Consider the following 14,676-nt stretch of genomic DNA (forward strand, 5'->3'; position numbering starts at 1 on the left):
ATTTCCACGGCAATTGTACCACCTAACTGATTTCTCTCCAGAACGTGGAGCAAACGAGCACAGCCCAACAACAGGGAGCAGGGAGACAGAGCAATGGACACGGAGCGCAGCGTTACCTTGGCAGGCAAAGCCTCTCTCCTCGTAGCCGGCGTTGCACAAGCACTTCCCGATGGGCACCAGCCACTCCCCCTCCGTGCTGCAGTACATCTTGGGCGGCTCCTCCTCCTTGGAGTGGTTGACACAGGAGCCCCGCACCTCCACCAGCGACTGGGAGTCCATGGGCACCGTGTCCGGGAACATGGCCAGGTTCTTGACGGTGAAAGGGCACTTCTTGAAGTACACCCGCACCGACACCAGGGCGACGCAGGCGCCCACGTCCTGGAAAGCCAGGTAGAAGCCCTTCCTGCTGATGGGCCCCACCTCACGGATCTCCGTGTTCAGCTTGAGGATTCGGTCGCCCAGGTCCATCTGCGTGAAGCTCTCGTCAGCCGCGATGGTGTCGATCTTCGTGAACTGGTGCTCCTTGAACTTGACCGAGTGGTCGTCGTCAGACTCCATGTAGTAGAGGTTGAAGGTTTCCTTGCAGGTGCCCAGGACCAAGGGGATGCTGTTGCAGTCCCTCAGGGTGAACTTGAGCTCCACGTAGATCTTCTGAGCCGAGTTGCGCGGGATCCAGTTTGTCCGCAGCCAATTGTTCTGGCTGTGATCCATGACATTGCACACTTGGTAAGTTCTGATTGGAGTGTAATGCTCATCAACACCACTAATCTCTTCCCACTGGATTGAAAGAAGGAAAAAGAAAAGAAAACGTTTTAAGATTAATTATACCAACAAAAATTATACCAACAAAAATAATGTTTAGACCAAAAGCTGTGAGAAAGCAAAAGTAACTTTGCTTGGAGTATAAAAGAAACAGTAAGGTATGGTTGAACCTCCTCTTACTTTTCGCTTATTAAAAACCAGAAACATCTTAAATGGCCACAGAATTCACCATTAATAAGTCAGATTTGACCATGTTACTTCAAGGTGGATGAAAGAGATGCTACAGCTGTTTTGCATTACTAAAAACCTGTGATTTCCTGAACAATAAGCAGTGCTGTCCTTTCACGACAATTCCATGTCTTTACATCAACTACACTCACCTGAAATGGAAGACATCCTCAAGGACAACACACATTTGCACTGTCAGAACCAGTTTTATTTCTAAGATTAAACAAAAGCCAACAGCTCTAACTGAAATTCCATACAGTCACAATAATGTTACAGTTTTACATTTATTCATAGCATGACAATTGATTATCCTTGGGATATATGTACTCCAGACAAACAATAACTCTGGAAATCGGGTTGGGCTGGAGTAAGAATTACTACCAATTTACCATACCTTGATTAGTTGGTTTCTTCTGTGGACTACATAGGCTGTGACACTGGAATGGTTTTTAAAGAACACAGGGTGATGATTTTTTTTACAGCAGTTAGCAGCTGACAAACTCTCTTGACCCAAAACATGAAGAAAGGGGCTTCCAACTTGGGAATTACTCACATACCTGTCCTACCTGGTTTCCAAAGTCACACCAAAGAGGAATATTTACCAATCACAGGAAAAAATGAAAAAAATAAAATCCAAAAACACCAATACAACAAAAAACTAGACAATCAAGTAGGTTATCAGAAGTCACTGCCACTCCTGAGGAAGGGAGACAAGGAAGAATTTCTACCAGAAGAACATCTTCCCTCAAAAATTAAGTCATATCAATTTCCTGTTTAAGATCTCAGTCTAATAATTACTTGTTTTACATAAACACCTTTTGTTACAGGACTTTAGTGTAGTGCAGACAGTAGGAGAGGAAAGAACTATTTCCACTATAAAGACAAAAGTCGTGATGCAGAAGTGCTTACAGTTTCTTGAGTTTACAATGCATGAGTATCACAGACATATGCAAAAAAAGGGAAAAAAACCATGGACATACCAGAGTAGCATCTGAGAGTTCTCATTCCCAACACACTAATTTAAGGAAGTTTTGATCTGACTAAGAGCTGGTCTGCACAATGAAATTGTCCACACACCACTGAAGATGTGATTTTAAACCCCATCATTAAACCAGCAGATAAAAGCAGTGTAAATACTCTTTCCTTTAATTGAAACCAAGTTTACTGCAGTTCACTTTACAGACCTGACTATACACAAGTTTTATCTCTTCCTGACTAGTTCAACAGAGTTTAAAACACAATCTTGGATGTGTCTACAGCAGCTGATACGCTGCAGCATGCCATAACAGAATCTATTTGCAAAAAGAGCTGGCAATGACTTTTGAGTCAAAATTACCACACTGGAGCTCATGGCCAGTTGAGAGCTTGGCACTATACAAGGATGAAGAGGTAGCTGGACCCTGGCTCCCAGGCTCTGCCAGCCTCCCAAAATTAAGTAAAGGACTCTCCTCTGACAGATGTCCTTGCATAAGCAGAGGCCCTGAGTCAATGATCTAACCCTGCCTCCAAGAGCTGTAATTGCCTCCAGTGAAGCTGGATGCACTGACTTATCTGCAGCCCTTACCTGGACAAACAAATACTGACTAACAACACCTGCATGAAACTAGACAGGACTATTAAATAAAACCAGATTTTATGGACATTTTAAGCAGCTCACACTGATTCAGAAGTCATCTAGTGATTATAATTTCCATTTAATTTCTAATCAGTTCTATTTTAAATGTCCAGTGGGAGATAAGAGACAAAACCAGGAACTGGCAGAGTTTAAAACATCTCCACAGCAAAATGTTCATTTTCTGAGCAAGTCTCATGGTAATATTTTTTGCCATAAGTTTCTTATCCAATATGCTTACACAGACTTTTGAATGCAGATACAGGACTTCCATACAAAGGCAGCATCACTACTATGTTCTTCATCCAGAAGTTTCAATTAATAACTTCATGCAATCATAATTTCAGTAATTTTCAATGAAGATTACATTGCCTGGAAGTCTGTGTTAGTCCAATTACATGAACAACAACATTTTAAATCTATCATTTAATGCTGAAGCATTGCTAAAGGGAAGTGCCACTCTCACAATTTGACTAAAATACTTTAACAGTTATAAAACTGTGGAGATTGCAGCTATTTCATTAGATAAAGATGAAATAAGTCAGCAAAAGTACAGGAGAGCATTCAAATCACAACATATACCAGATTCAAGTATATTTGGGAATTATTATTATTCATTCAAAGTAAAAAGCAAGCAGTACTTTTGTATTGCTCATACACTGCAAGTCTTTCCAGTAGGCCTTTGTATTGACATTTCAAAGGGATCTTAATAGTAAATAAATGAGAACATTGAGCTTTTTCTATTAAGTAAGGTTTCTCAAACACCTGTATTCATACTTGTTTTAATTTTTATTTTGCTACTTGCAATTCCCATGTCCAACTTGCTCTGTAAAGTTACAATCATTACAAAATTTCTTTAAAAAAATTTAAAAATAATAAATAGAGAGAAATTCTTATTCAAGGGATGAAATTAAGCAGGGAAAATAATTAAACAGATGGACGGGGAGAGAAAATACAACAAAAGACTTGTGGGTTGACATAAGGAGAGGGATAGATCACTCACCTGTTACTGCCACGGACAAAGCAGACCCAACCTGGGGACACTGGCCTAATTTATTATCTTTCAAATGAGAATCAAGGTAGTGCCAAATAAAAACTGAATCCTGAGTACCTGTTTCATGGAGCATTACACTGCAGAGGTGACCCAGCTGGAATTTCTTTCTTTCAATACTGTACAAAACTAATGGCTATTTATCAGTCTTGGCTATAGTTATAGAGAAAATTAATAAGCAAGTCCTGAATTCTGGAATGATGAAATGACACGACTGTCCTCCTCCAAGTCCAAGAGAAATGACAAATTCAATTTTTTTCAGGAAGTCGTCTATAAAAAAGTGTCAGGGACTCTACGACAGAAAGATGTGGGGCACAATTTCTGAATTCATATTATTGCACGGTATTTATGTCATATTCCCCTGATGCCTTCAGGCACTTTCAGTACTTTTCAAGCACGTCTAGAAGTGCCATAGCACCACTCCCTTCCCAGGGTGTAATTTGGCATTTGGAAAATGTTCTTTTGTTTGCTTTTCACTTCTAAAATCTTCTTTGGATACTGTTAATGACAGGAAACAAGAGATTGCTTTCAGTGGTGTAGAAAAATCTCCAGATCCCCAGTGAGAGGGTCTAACTCATTTCTCTGAGTGACAAAGTCGGGCCAAAAAGGGTTTTCTTCTTCAAGATCTGCCACTGTGCTGGACTCATGGCTTTGGTTTATTTTTTGCAATTTCTTTACAAAAGGAAATGTACAGAAGTGAATGTAGGATGTTTCTAGGATGTCATGAGCAGTCTCAATGAAAAGCTCCCTCTCAGTGTGGGAATCTAGGACATGAGTGATCTCAATTCTTTCATCCTGCCTGTGACATCACTTTTTGTGTCGTTTTATCCATCACAATAATAAAAAAAATCTGAATTACAATAAGAAACAGAGGGTTATTTTGTGACTTACAATACAACATATATGCAACTGTGTGATATTGTAAAAAAAACCTCAACTTTTTCTGTCAGCAGCACATTGCTAGAAAACTCTTAACTTACAAATTATAAAACTCCAACTTCAGATGAGCATTAAAATAATTCAAGTCTAAATAAAAAAAAGAACCTTCCCACATACTGTTTAAAAGCTTAACAAAATAGTAGCAGGATGCAAGAGCTCTGAAAGGTTGCTATTAACAAAAACCCTGTAATGACCATATTATAGGAGAATGCATTCCTGGGCAGCTCATCAGTATGAAAACTTTCCTCCTAACTACACCAAAGATGCTGATTCAAGGCCCATAAATACCAAGCAGATGAGATCAGAGGTCAGAAAATTATCTGATTTGGGATTTTAAGAAACTTCAAAAGTACTACGGAATTTTTTTTTCTACATTTGGCGTTCAAAAAATCTATGAAATTACCTCATGCCACTGGTTCTAGCATCAGTTTTTTAGTTCTTTCTAAGTTGTAAATGAAAGAGTAAGTCGCATTGCATGAGTTTTCTGATGAAGTTATACACACAGTGAAATTATCGTTTCCAGCACATAAACCTTCTTAAGACACAGACTTTGGTACACTCATAGCTTCAACCTAAAACTTGGGTTTCTTCATAGCCAAGCAAAACAGTTTCAAAATTACAACCAAGACAAAATATTAATACCTTGTCTGTTGAGTGCTCAAGTGAGATGAGAAACTAAGAGTATCCAGATACTAAACATTCCCCAAGAAAAACTGAGATTTGGCATTTTATCATACAACTAGCCCCAAATCTATCCCAAATTATTCAAACCAGTCAGATCTGTGTTCCATGCAGTTATGCTTCTGAGCTTTTAAAGATCTGTGAAGTAAAATAAAATATTATGATAAATACCTGTCTTACAGAAGCTAAGCACACATAAACAGTATTGAGAAAGCAAGAGCGCACATCTTATCATGGGAATACTAAATAATAATTTAACCAAATTGCAGAAAGACCAAGAAAGCCATCTTTTTTTTCCCATCTCTAATTGGCAGACAGACGAGTACTTCATCATCAAATCTGTAAGGACAGCTGATTCTCACCCTTCAGCAAGCAGAAGCCTCTTAATCACAGTGAGGTAAAAAGGTCAGCACAAGGAGGAAAACATCTGACTTCCTAATATCTGAATCCAGAATTCAAACACTCCTTCAGAGCTTGGACAAACAAAGTATTTACAGCTTCTTTTTTTTTTTCTCCTAGGCTATATATCTCCTGGACAAGCAGGTTTCAACCTTATTTATCTCACAGGTTAAGCAGATTTTCTGGGAAGTTCTCAACACAACAGTCACCATGGCTGAAATCTGTATTATCTGAACAATAATTTTTATAAAAGCACCCTTCTCCACAAGCATTGAATAGACTAGGTAAGATTCAGTCTCTAAACGTAGCTTTTTCAGACATGGAAGTTTACCCAAGATGGATCTCACACAAGGCTGTGGATGTGGCAATCTGGTGAAAAAAAACGTGTCTTCAGGTAATTATAATCAGAAGTTATTTCACACAATGTTAGACAAGACATTTAGCTCATAAAAATCAGCTCCTATAAATATTTAATAATAACACAAATAAAAAGTATCAGGATGTCCAGCACCATCCTCTGCTTCATCTAAAGCACCACCTAGAAGTGGATGTAGCCACACACGCAAACTTGTGATGGCAAACCTCTACAAAGATATAATCAGGACATAGTCAATCTAAAGTGGCAAGAATCCACTTCTCCAAACTGTTTGCTGGCTACCTAAATTTATGCCTCAGTTTTCTAACAAATAGATTAGGAACAAATTAATAGTGGGGCAATGGTTTTGTTACTATTTTAGTTATATCTTGTACCATAACAATGATGCCTTCATTTAAAAAACAACAACAACAAAAACTACAAGCAAAAAAAAGGGCAAATTATTTCAGAAGTATCAGCAAGCAGGATTTTTCAAAAAATAAAGCATTACTTAAATGGGAAAACAGCACCACAACAGAGAAAGTGAAAAACATCTGTGGCACAAGAACACTTAAAAATTCACATTTGAAAAGCCCCTGCAGTTTGTTGTTTTGTATTTGCCAGCAAAACACATAAACAAAAAAAGTATTTACATCAAAATGCACAAAACAGGTGCATAATATAGCATTTCCCCATAGCCTGTCTTTCAGGACAATGTATTTTTACACAATGGCATTTCCAAGAGAAATCCCAAACCACCCCACATTCTCCTATTGTCATTAACACAACACTCAATGTACAGTGAAATTCAGTAGTGTTGTGCTGAATGTAACTGTAAAAAGCACCAGCTGGCTGTATTAGAAATGGCATCCTTCCAGGTCTCAAATGTCTTATTTATATACAATGGAATCCTTCCAGCTGTTTAATATTTAGGGCTAATAAATATAATTGGCAGTACTACTGCACAAGGGCAAGGAACACAAATACATATAAAACTACCTCCCTACAGAAAATCTCATCTGTTCTTAGATGATTAAACCAAAGAGGGATACAGAGTTCTGAGAAGATTTTACATGGCAGACTTTTTTTTTTCCTTTAATCCAAACAATATTTGCTTGTTTTCTAAGTGCAATACTGAACAGAAAAAAAAAAAAGGAAACCAGGCATCCTTACTCCAGCTGCTCCTGGAGCAACGTGTCCTTCAACCACTGCCTTGCACAGGCCATGAATAAAGACAAATTGGCAAGGTAGAAAGACAAGGAACAGCAATGTTGGATCCAGAAAACAGTCACAGCACACCAGCCAGTCCAGAGATGAGGCTTAATCCCAATTTTGTGAAGGACAATTTTACCCCTCAGGAGCAGATTAACCCCATACTGAGCAGGAGGTGAGCACAACGCAGCTGAGAATGGAAATGTAAGAGCTGCCTTGTGGACATGCTGTAAAGCTTTTGCCCCTATTCCCAGCTTTGCAGCTGATTTGATAATGCCAAAGACACCACAGTGTTACCAAAGTGCCACTGCACAGGATCCTGCTGAATGGAGCAGTGTCCCTGCAGCTCCAGAGGATCACCAGTTCCAAGGGGCTGGGCTTCTTCACAGCCATCCTCACGGGCTCTGAGGAAAAACTCCAGGATCTCTGGCCTCCAACACAATAAAACCTTGAAGATCTCAGCACTGGATGTAATCCTGCACATAAAGGCAAGAACTGTGCCTCTGCCCCTTCTGAAAGGGCTTGATTCCATGGAAATCTTCACCTCCCTGGCACACCCCAGATGGGCAGCTAATCTAGAAATGGAAACCTTTAATTTGGGTGAGTGGCACACAGCTAACGCTTCAGAACTTCAGGTGAGGCAACAATTTAATTTGCAAACTCAACTTTCATGACAGCTGGAGCCCACAATCAATCCCATAAAAGGCTGCTCAGAGTAATTACCATAATTTAAAGGTATTTCGGTTGTTTTGGTTTTAACTTTGTTCATATGGCAATGTTCCCCTTTAACTGGGCAGTTACTCACGTATCTCCAAATATCCATTTTTAAATAATTTCTTAATAACAACTTGAAGAGACTTTCTTTTCATTCATCAGTTCATGCTTTCATTGAAAACTGCATTCATCAGCAGAGGTATTTAAATTGTGCTATGATAGTCTTCTAAGTTGTCAATAAAACACATTTCTCCTCCTGAGGTTGCATTTTTATTCCTGTAGAAGGTGACACACCTTAAAGAAAACAGCATCTGAAATCCTGTCTCAGCCATCATACCTCCCTTCTAATGAGGACAGGCTAAAAATAGTTATAAAGATACCTGAAAAACTAAATATTCATATTGTTTCCTCCAGTCCCTTGCTTGGGAAGTAGTGCAAAAAAAGGCAATAAATGAAAATAGCACACGTACTACTTTTTAAATATAGCTATTATATAGGGTCTTGAAAATTAAACACATGCTAAAATCAGACAAGAATCATTATGCTTAAAAGGCTAAGTTAAAAATACCTCCAAAAAGGTGATTATTCTTTTGTCAACTGCTGAGTCAAAAGAGAAATGGTAATTATTATATTTTTACTGTAACTCTATGGAAATTAATTTCCTCACCATACAATTAGGAAAAGTTAGTTCTGTGCACACATTTCCAGTTGTTCTAATTGAAAAATATGTTTAATACAGAAACTCATATTTCATTGACATTTCATATTTTCTAAAGATAAATTTGTTTCAGTTGAACAAGAAGAAATTAATTAGACTGGGAATTCTGGAGATAGTCCAGCTATCTTCTCGACCTCTGGCTGAGACACTTGATTTCTCAAGGCTCTAAAACATTATTAAACAATTACTTTTCCTGTGTCAGGCTAGGTATGATAGAAGAAGTCATGCCTAATTTAATACGAGATAAATAAACAGAACTCAACCAGGATTTTAACCAAAGATTTTTGAGGAGCAACGGCATTAGCTGATTTTTACAGTTCTGTAGTGTAGTAGTAAATTGGAGATATATCGTTTTCTAAAAATTCTGTTTGTTTTTTGATAAATTGTACACACTGGGAACTATTCAAAAGAGTATGCCACAAAAAGATGTAGTTTTACCTTTAGAAAGAAAGAAACAAACAAACAAAATAAACCAAAATCAACCAACCATAAAAAAAACCCCAGAGAGTTAATCATACTTTTACAGCTTTCAGGTTCATTCAATTCCATTCTTGGGTAAACAGAAGCTCATTAGATAAAACAGCTGACAAACATGAAACACTTGGAAAAAAAGTCTGATCACAGGTCATAGAAAGCCCAAACGTCTTTTGGAATAGTGGAGATCCAATATTAAAAGTTCTTGTCATATTTTAGAGAAGGCTTATAAAGAACCTCAAATTCAAATCTCATTAAATAGGTATATCTGTGTACTTGCTCTGTGGGAGGTTGAGAGATATCAACAGGAACAGAAACTCCTGAACTAAAATCCTACTCACCAAATTCCTCCATTAGGCCTTGCCTGTAAATATGAGGCTCAAATTTCATTTTCTAGCTTACTATGGTACAGTTGAGCACAAAGGGCTTCCAGAAATCCACTACACTAATTATTATCAGTGGTATCAATACCTTACTGCAGAGATTAATCATGGTTCACAGCATTACCCTAAAGAGCGTTCATTAGCTGCCAAAAATACTTCCATATATTACTTTTATTTACTTCATTTCTTTGTCATAATGTTGGATATAAACACACTCAATAGTACTGCAAGTTGTGTATTCAAACACTCAAAATTGCCTCACTTCTAGGTCTTGTGGTTAAAAAAGAAAGTTAAACTTGCACTGCTCTCAGTAAGACACTGATCACACGCACGTGAAAAGCTCAAAATGAAAATAACTACACAGGAGAGAGGTTTGTTATTTTTTAACACAAAAAACCACTAAATATAAATGGAAGCCTGCTGGGCATGTGCATCAATAAATGTGTGTGTGACTCAGTTCTCTGCTTTTGAAACTGCAGAGAGGGGAAAAAAAATCAGACAAGGATTTCAGTGTTTTATTTATTTTGCTGAATTGTGGCTCCAGAGGTGAAAGTTTACACAGAACCAGAATACAATGAGCTCCTGTATTTGCCATCCAGGTAGCCTTGCAGAAGTAACCACATGGTCTTCCAGGGTGTCCTGGCAATAATCTCCACAGGAGTGGGTGAATCACAACCCAAAGGAGGACAGACAAACCAACCTTCACCCTATCTCTGATCTTTTCCTGCCCCAAGGTCAGGGACTGTGTCATGTTTCTGATGAAGACTCGATTTCAAGACTCTGAGACAAGGCTGTTACAGCCTTTCTGGGTGAGTTAAGTCTTTGAAGTCCCAGAAACCAGAGATAAGAATTACATTTTAATATACTGGGTTAGAAAAGCTACCATGTGTATGCAACACACTTTCAGATCTTCAGCTTCAGCCCCTTGCTTCCCAGGGCCCAACTGAACAGGTTGTGAGAGTGAAATTCAAAGCCCACAAAGAACCTGAGCCACCAGGAACCCTTCCCATTGCTGGGATCAGGATTCTCCCCTAGAAGATGGATGGGACCTACTGAGAAACCCAGGACATGAAAACACTTGGAATGTGCTTCAAGCCACAGGAAACAGGAAAAATCGAGTATCACTGCTGATTTATAACCCATGAAATACAGCCAGTAACACAGATTTACTGATAGGCAATGAAGTGCAGAAGTGCATTTCAGAGTTGTTTCATATTCACATGTCCCAGAGCCAACATCTCAATGCGAGTGTTTTGGGAAATGAGAACTCCAGCTTGAACTCAACCCACGTGCCACTTACAGCAGCAGAAAAAGAGATGGAGAACACAGGAAGCCGATAACCATAACAAGAGAAGTTCCATTTTTGAAAAGATAATGAACAAAATTATTGCTGATGAACCTCAGTGGTGCTGCATCCAAAAAACAAACAAACAAACCATTAAATAAACATTATCTTTAACAACACCAAGCCTCATATTCCATATACCAAAATTCCAAATGTAAAGACTAACATTTTTGTCATGAAAACAGGAAAACAGCAGTTTGTGCCCCTAACATATCAAAAGTGTAAATTTGTTTATCCATTTCAATTGCCAGGAAAAACAAACAAACAAGCAGAACAAAAACCAAACAAAAAACACACAACACATCTTTGAACTCACAGGAGTATTTTAGGCAGTTGATGTTAAATACACACTTTATGCCCAGGAGTTTTATAATTTATGCATTAAATGTTCTGAAATATTTCAGTCTGCTAATTTTAGATGCAATATCATTTCCTGATAAATGAGAAATTGTCTACTGTAATTACACCGCACCTATTTCACTCCATAAATAAGAACACTTCCAATAGAAAAATCATTTTGTTGCCATTATTGATAAGACAGCAATTATTTACTTAAACTGAATACAAAAGGTCAGTGGAAAAGCTGAAAAATCATGTTTCACATGCCTAGATATAATTTCAACACATTTAATTCATTATATACAGAGATTTTGGAAAGAAAATAATAAAATACTATTTATATGCCTACTGATATCACAGTTTTGGAAGAAATTGCTTAGACTTAGAACTTCTGCTAAACGTAATTATGTGGGCAGAGTCCAAGAAGTTAAAAATAGAAGAACTATTTTTTAAAATAATAAGGCATCACTTTTTATTATAAAGGCAATACTCTATAAACCACATATACTTATTTTGTATTGTAATTTCTGTATTTAATGAAAGCATTTTTGATCTCTGAAAAAATTATAAATTGTTTATATTGCTCTGTCTCAAAAGGCGAGGATATTTTTCCACATAGAAAGAAAACAAGAATTCAGCTTTTAGGGAAATATAAAGCAGGAAAAAAAATAGCTTAAAGTATCAGAAATAACAGAGGGAAAGGAAAAGTGAGGACAAAATTATGTGAGACTTCCAAGACCAGCCAATAAGAGGATAGTGAGTGACAAGCAAGAACTGAAGAAAAGTGCTGCTGCAATCAGAAAAAAGAATAAAAAAATATATAAAATCCAATACAAAAGTAGTTATGATTCAGAAACTATTATGGACAACTGAGTCAAGGAAAGAAAGAAATTGAATCAAGCGAGAGACATAAATACAAAGAAACAGTGGAAAAAGCAGGCACTGTAAACATCAAGATGTGTACCAGAACTACTCCCAGACACTTGGAAATTTGGGGAAGGACCAGAAAGATCAAGGTCTGGATCAGGCAAGTAGATATAACAGAGGCCAGGGAGAGAGAGAGAGAGAGAGAGAGAGAGAGAGAGAAGCAAATTCATGCAGCTTTCCAGAAGCTAGGAAGGCAACTCCTAATTAAATCAGAAGGCTGTGAAGGTGACAGGATATAGAGAGAACGTTGCAGCCAAGCTGCAGTCTGACTACAGCAGACTGGATACCTCCACAGGCAGAGCACGACAATTTAAGTAAGAGTGACAATTTGCAATATTCAAGATGGGACGTTTTGGATGCAAGCTTATATTTCTCAAGATGGTCTAATATGATGTTCTCTAAAGCATAAATTAAAATTCGCTGCCCTTTAGAAACAACCACTGTCTGGGTAAGGCAAATTAGAACAGCACAAACAAAATACTTGGCTAAAAAACTCTTTCTCTCTGATGTGTTTTTCTTGTGAGGAGTACAGAAATGTGCATCTGACCTCTAAGCACCACACGGAAAACTGAACCTGCACAGTAAGGGAAGTCATGGCCCTACACAGTTTAACTGCTGATTCTGCTCTGTCCTATCCCCACCTTCTCCTCTGCTCCCTGCCAAGTGCCCATACTGGGAGCTGATGGGAGGAGAAACCCATCTGCAGGCTAACCTGGCAAAAACACGCCAAAAATACAGCAAAGGGATACAAACAAACCAAACCAACAGCCTGAAATAAAGACACAGAAGTGGCTGCTATGATCAACAATCATGAAGTGTTAATGCCAGTTCCTAGGCTGGGACAGGAAGAGAGGGATGCGGAGTAGGGAAACCATGAGGAACCACAGTCTGCTCAGCCTCCAACCCTGTGCAGATAATTGAAAAAGTAGCCCTGGGAGTTATTTCCAAGCACACAAAGGACAAGGAAACCATCAGGAAGGGTCAGCAGTTTCACCACTTTCTCCGGAACATGCTGACAGGGAATCTGATAAAACACAGACAAGCTGAGCAGACAGGGAGGTGAACTGAAACGCAATAGCCAAGTTCAGGAGGCTGTGATCACAAAGTCTGGCTGGAGGCACCCCAAGAGCCCAGTCCCGTTCAAAATCTTTATCAGGGCTGTGGGTGACGGGGCTGAGGGCAGCCCCAGCAGCCTGCTGGTGACACAAAGCTGGGAGGAGAGGCCAGTGTGCCAGAGGGTCGTGCTGCTGCTGGGGGGACCTGGACAGGCTGGAGAGGGGGGCTCAGAGAAACTGCAAGAGGTTCAGCAAGGCCAAGTGCCAAGTCCAGAAGCACAGGAGAAACAACATACTTAGAACAACAATTTAGGAGCAATGTACAAATACTTACAACTTTTCCTTGGCAAAACTGGGTTCCTGGGCCACATCATCAGCTCACCACGACCCAAACGAAAGATGATCACTTTGGTAAAGAGACACCTAGAGCCACATAATTGCTTTCTAGACTGTTTCCCCTCCCAGAATGGAGGGGAATCACTCAATACACTGCAGCAAGTGATGCCTTAACTTTTGGCTTTCATGTTTTTCAGATTCTGTGCCGCTTAGGTGTAGTTCTGAGCCTCACATTAAGTGCCAGTCAGCTCTTCACAGAGCAGGGAGACAAAACAAATCCTTCTCCTGCTGAGGACCAAGGACAACTTTCAGGCCCAAAAGCATAAACAATAGTAGACTAAAAGGAGGAACAAGAAGGATGGGACCTCACATCCTGAAGCTGTAATTGGACAATTAAACCCCAATATACAAATGGATCAAAACTTATTAAATATATAAGATCTTGTAACCAGTTTGCCATTTTGTGACCATTCTCAGCCCACCTTGGGTGTAGCCCTGGTCAGGCTGTGTCCTGCCCAAGGTGGATCCTGGAGGTCTTTCAATAAATCCCTGCTTTATTCTCCAGCTCTGTCCAGGCTCTGTTCCAGGCCAGCCTTCCCCAGGCACCACAAGGAGTCGGCAGCAGATCCGGCACTGCTGCTTTCCTGCATAATTTACAGCCACATAATTTACATTCACATTGTGATTCTCAGGAGGGCACCCCGTGTCTGGCACAAACCATTTGACCATGCAGGTGAAATTGTCCATCTCAGCAGCAGCAGCAGCAAGCACAGCACAAACATCAAACAGTGCAGGTGATTTAAGGTTAAATCTGGAACTCCATAGCTGCACTTGGCAGCATCTGTGCATGCACACAGGTCACAGAGTTGCTTCTTTAAATTATGATGAGAGAACTCCCATTCCAGCCAAGCATGAGAAAGCAGCGTGTGCCCTGAATACCTGTGCAAGGCCTTTTGTTCCTACATAAAAGCACTTTCCCAGACACCTTCTGTGATTCTTCAAACCCAATCAACGTGTTCTGCTCCTCAAGCCTGTACCCTACGGCCCTGCCTCCTCCATCAGCAGGGAAGGTATCCTCACTCCACAGCAGGAACAGCATTTCTGTTAACTATTTCCAGGCTATACTTAGCAGCCACTTATTTAAAT

The 14,676-nt window shown here is 39.3% G+C and overlaps 1 protein-coding gene across 3 annotated transcripts in view; it reads right to left on the minus strand.

Annotated features, from left to right (window-relative positions):
* Window positions 1-14,676, minus strand: part of EPHA3 (EPH receptor A3) — a 176,744-nt gene that overhangs the window by 122,016 nt on the left and 40,052 nt on the right. For all 3 annotated transcript variants that reach the window (XM_063419284.1, XM_063419285.1, XM_063419283.1), the window contains exon 3: window positions 117-777. In XM_063419284.1, the coding sequence (XP_063275354.1) occupies window positions 117-777 (661 nt within the window). The remainder of the gene's footprint in view (window positions 1-116; window positions 778-14,676) is intronic.

Source organism: Prinia subflava, chromosome 25, assembly GCF_021018805.1.
Source record: "Prinia subflava isolate CZ2003 ecotype Zambia chromosome 25, Cam_Psub_1.2, whole genome shotgun sequence".
Lineage (NCBI taxonomy): Eukaryota > Metazoa > Chordata > Aves > Passeriformes > Cisticolidae > Prinia > Prinia subflava.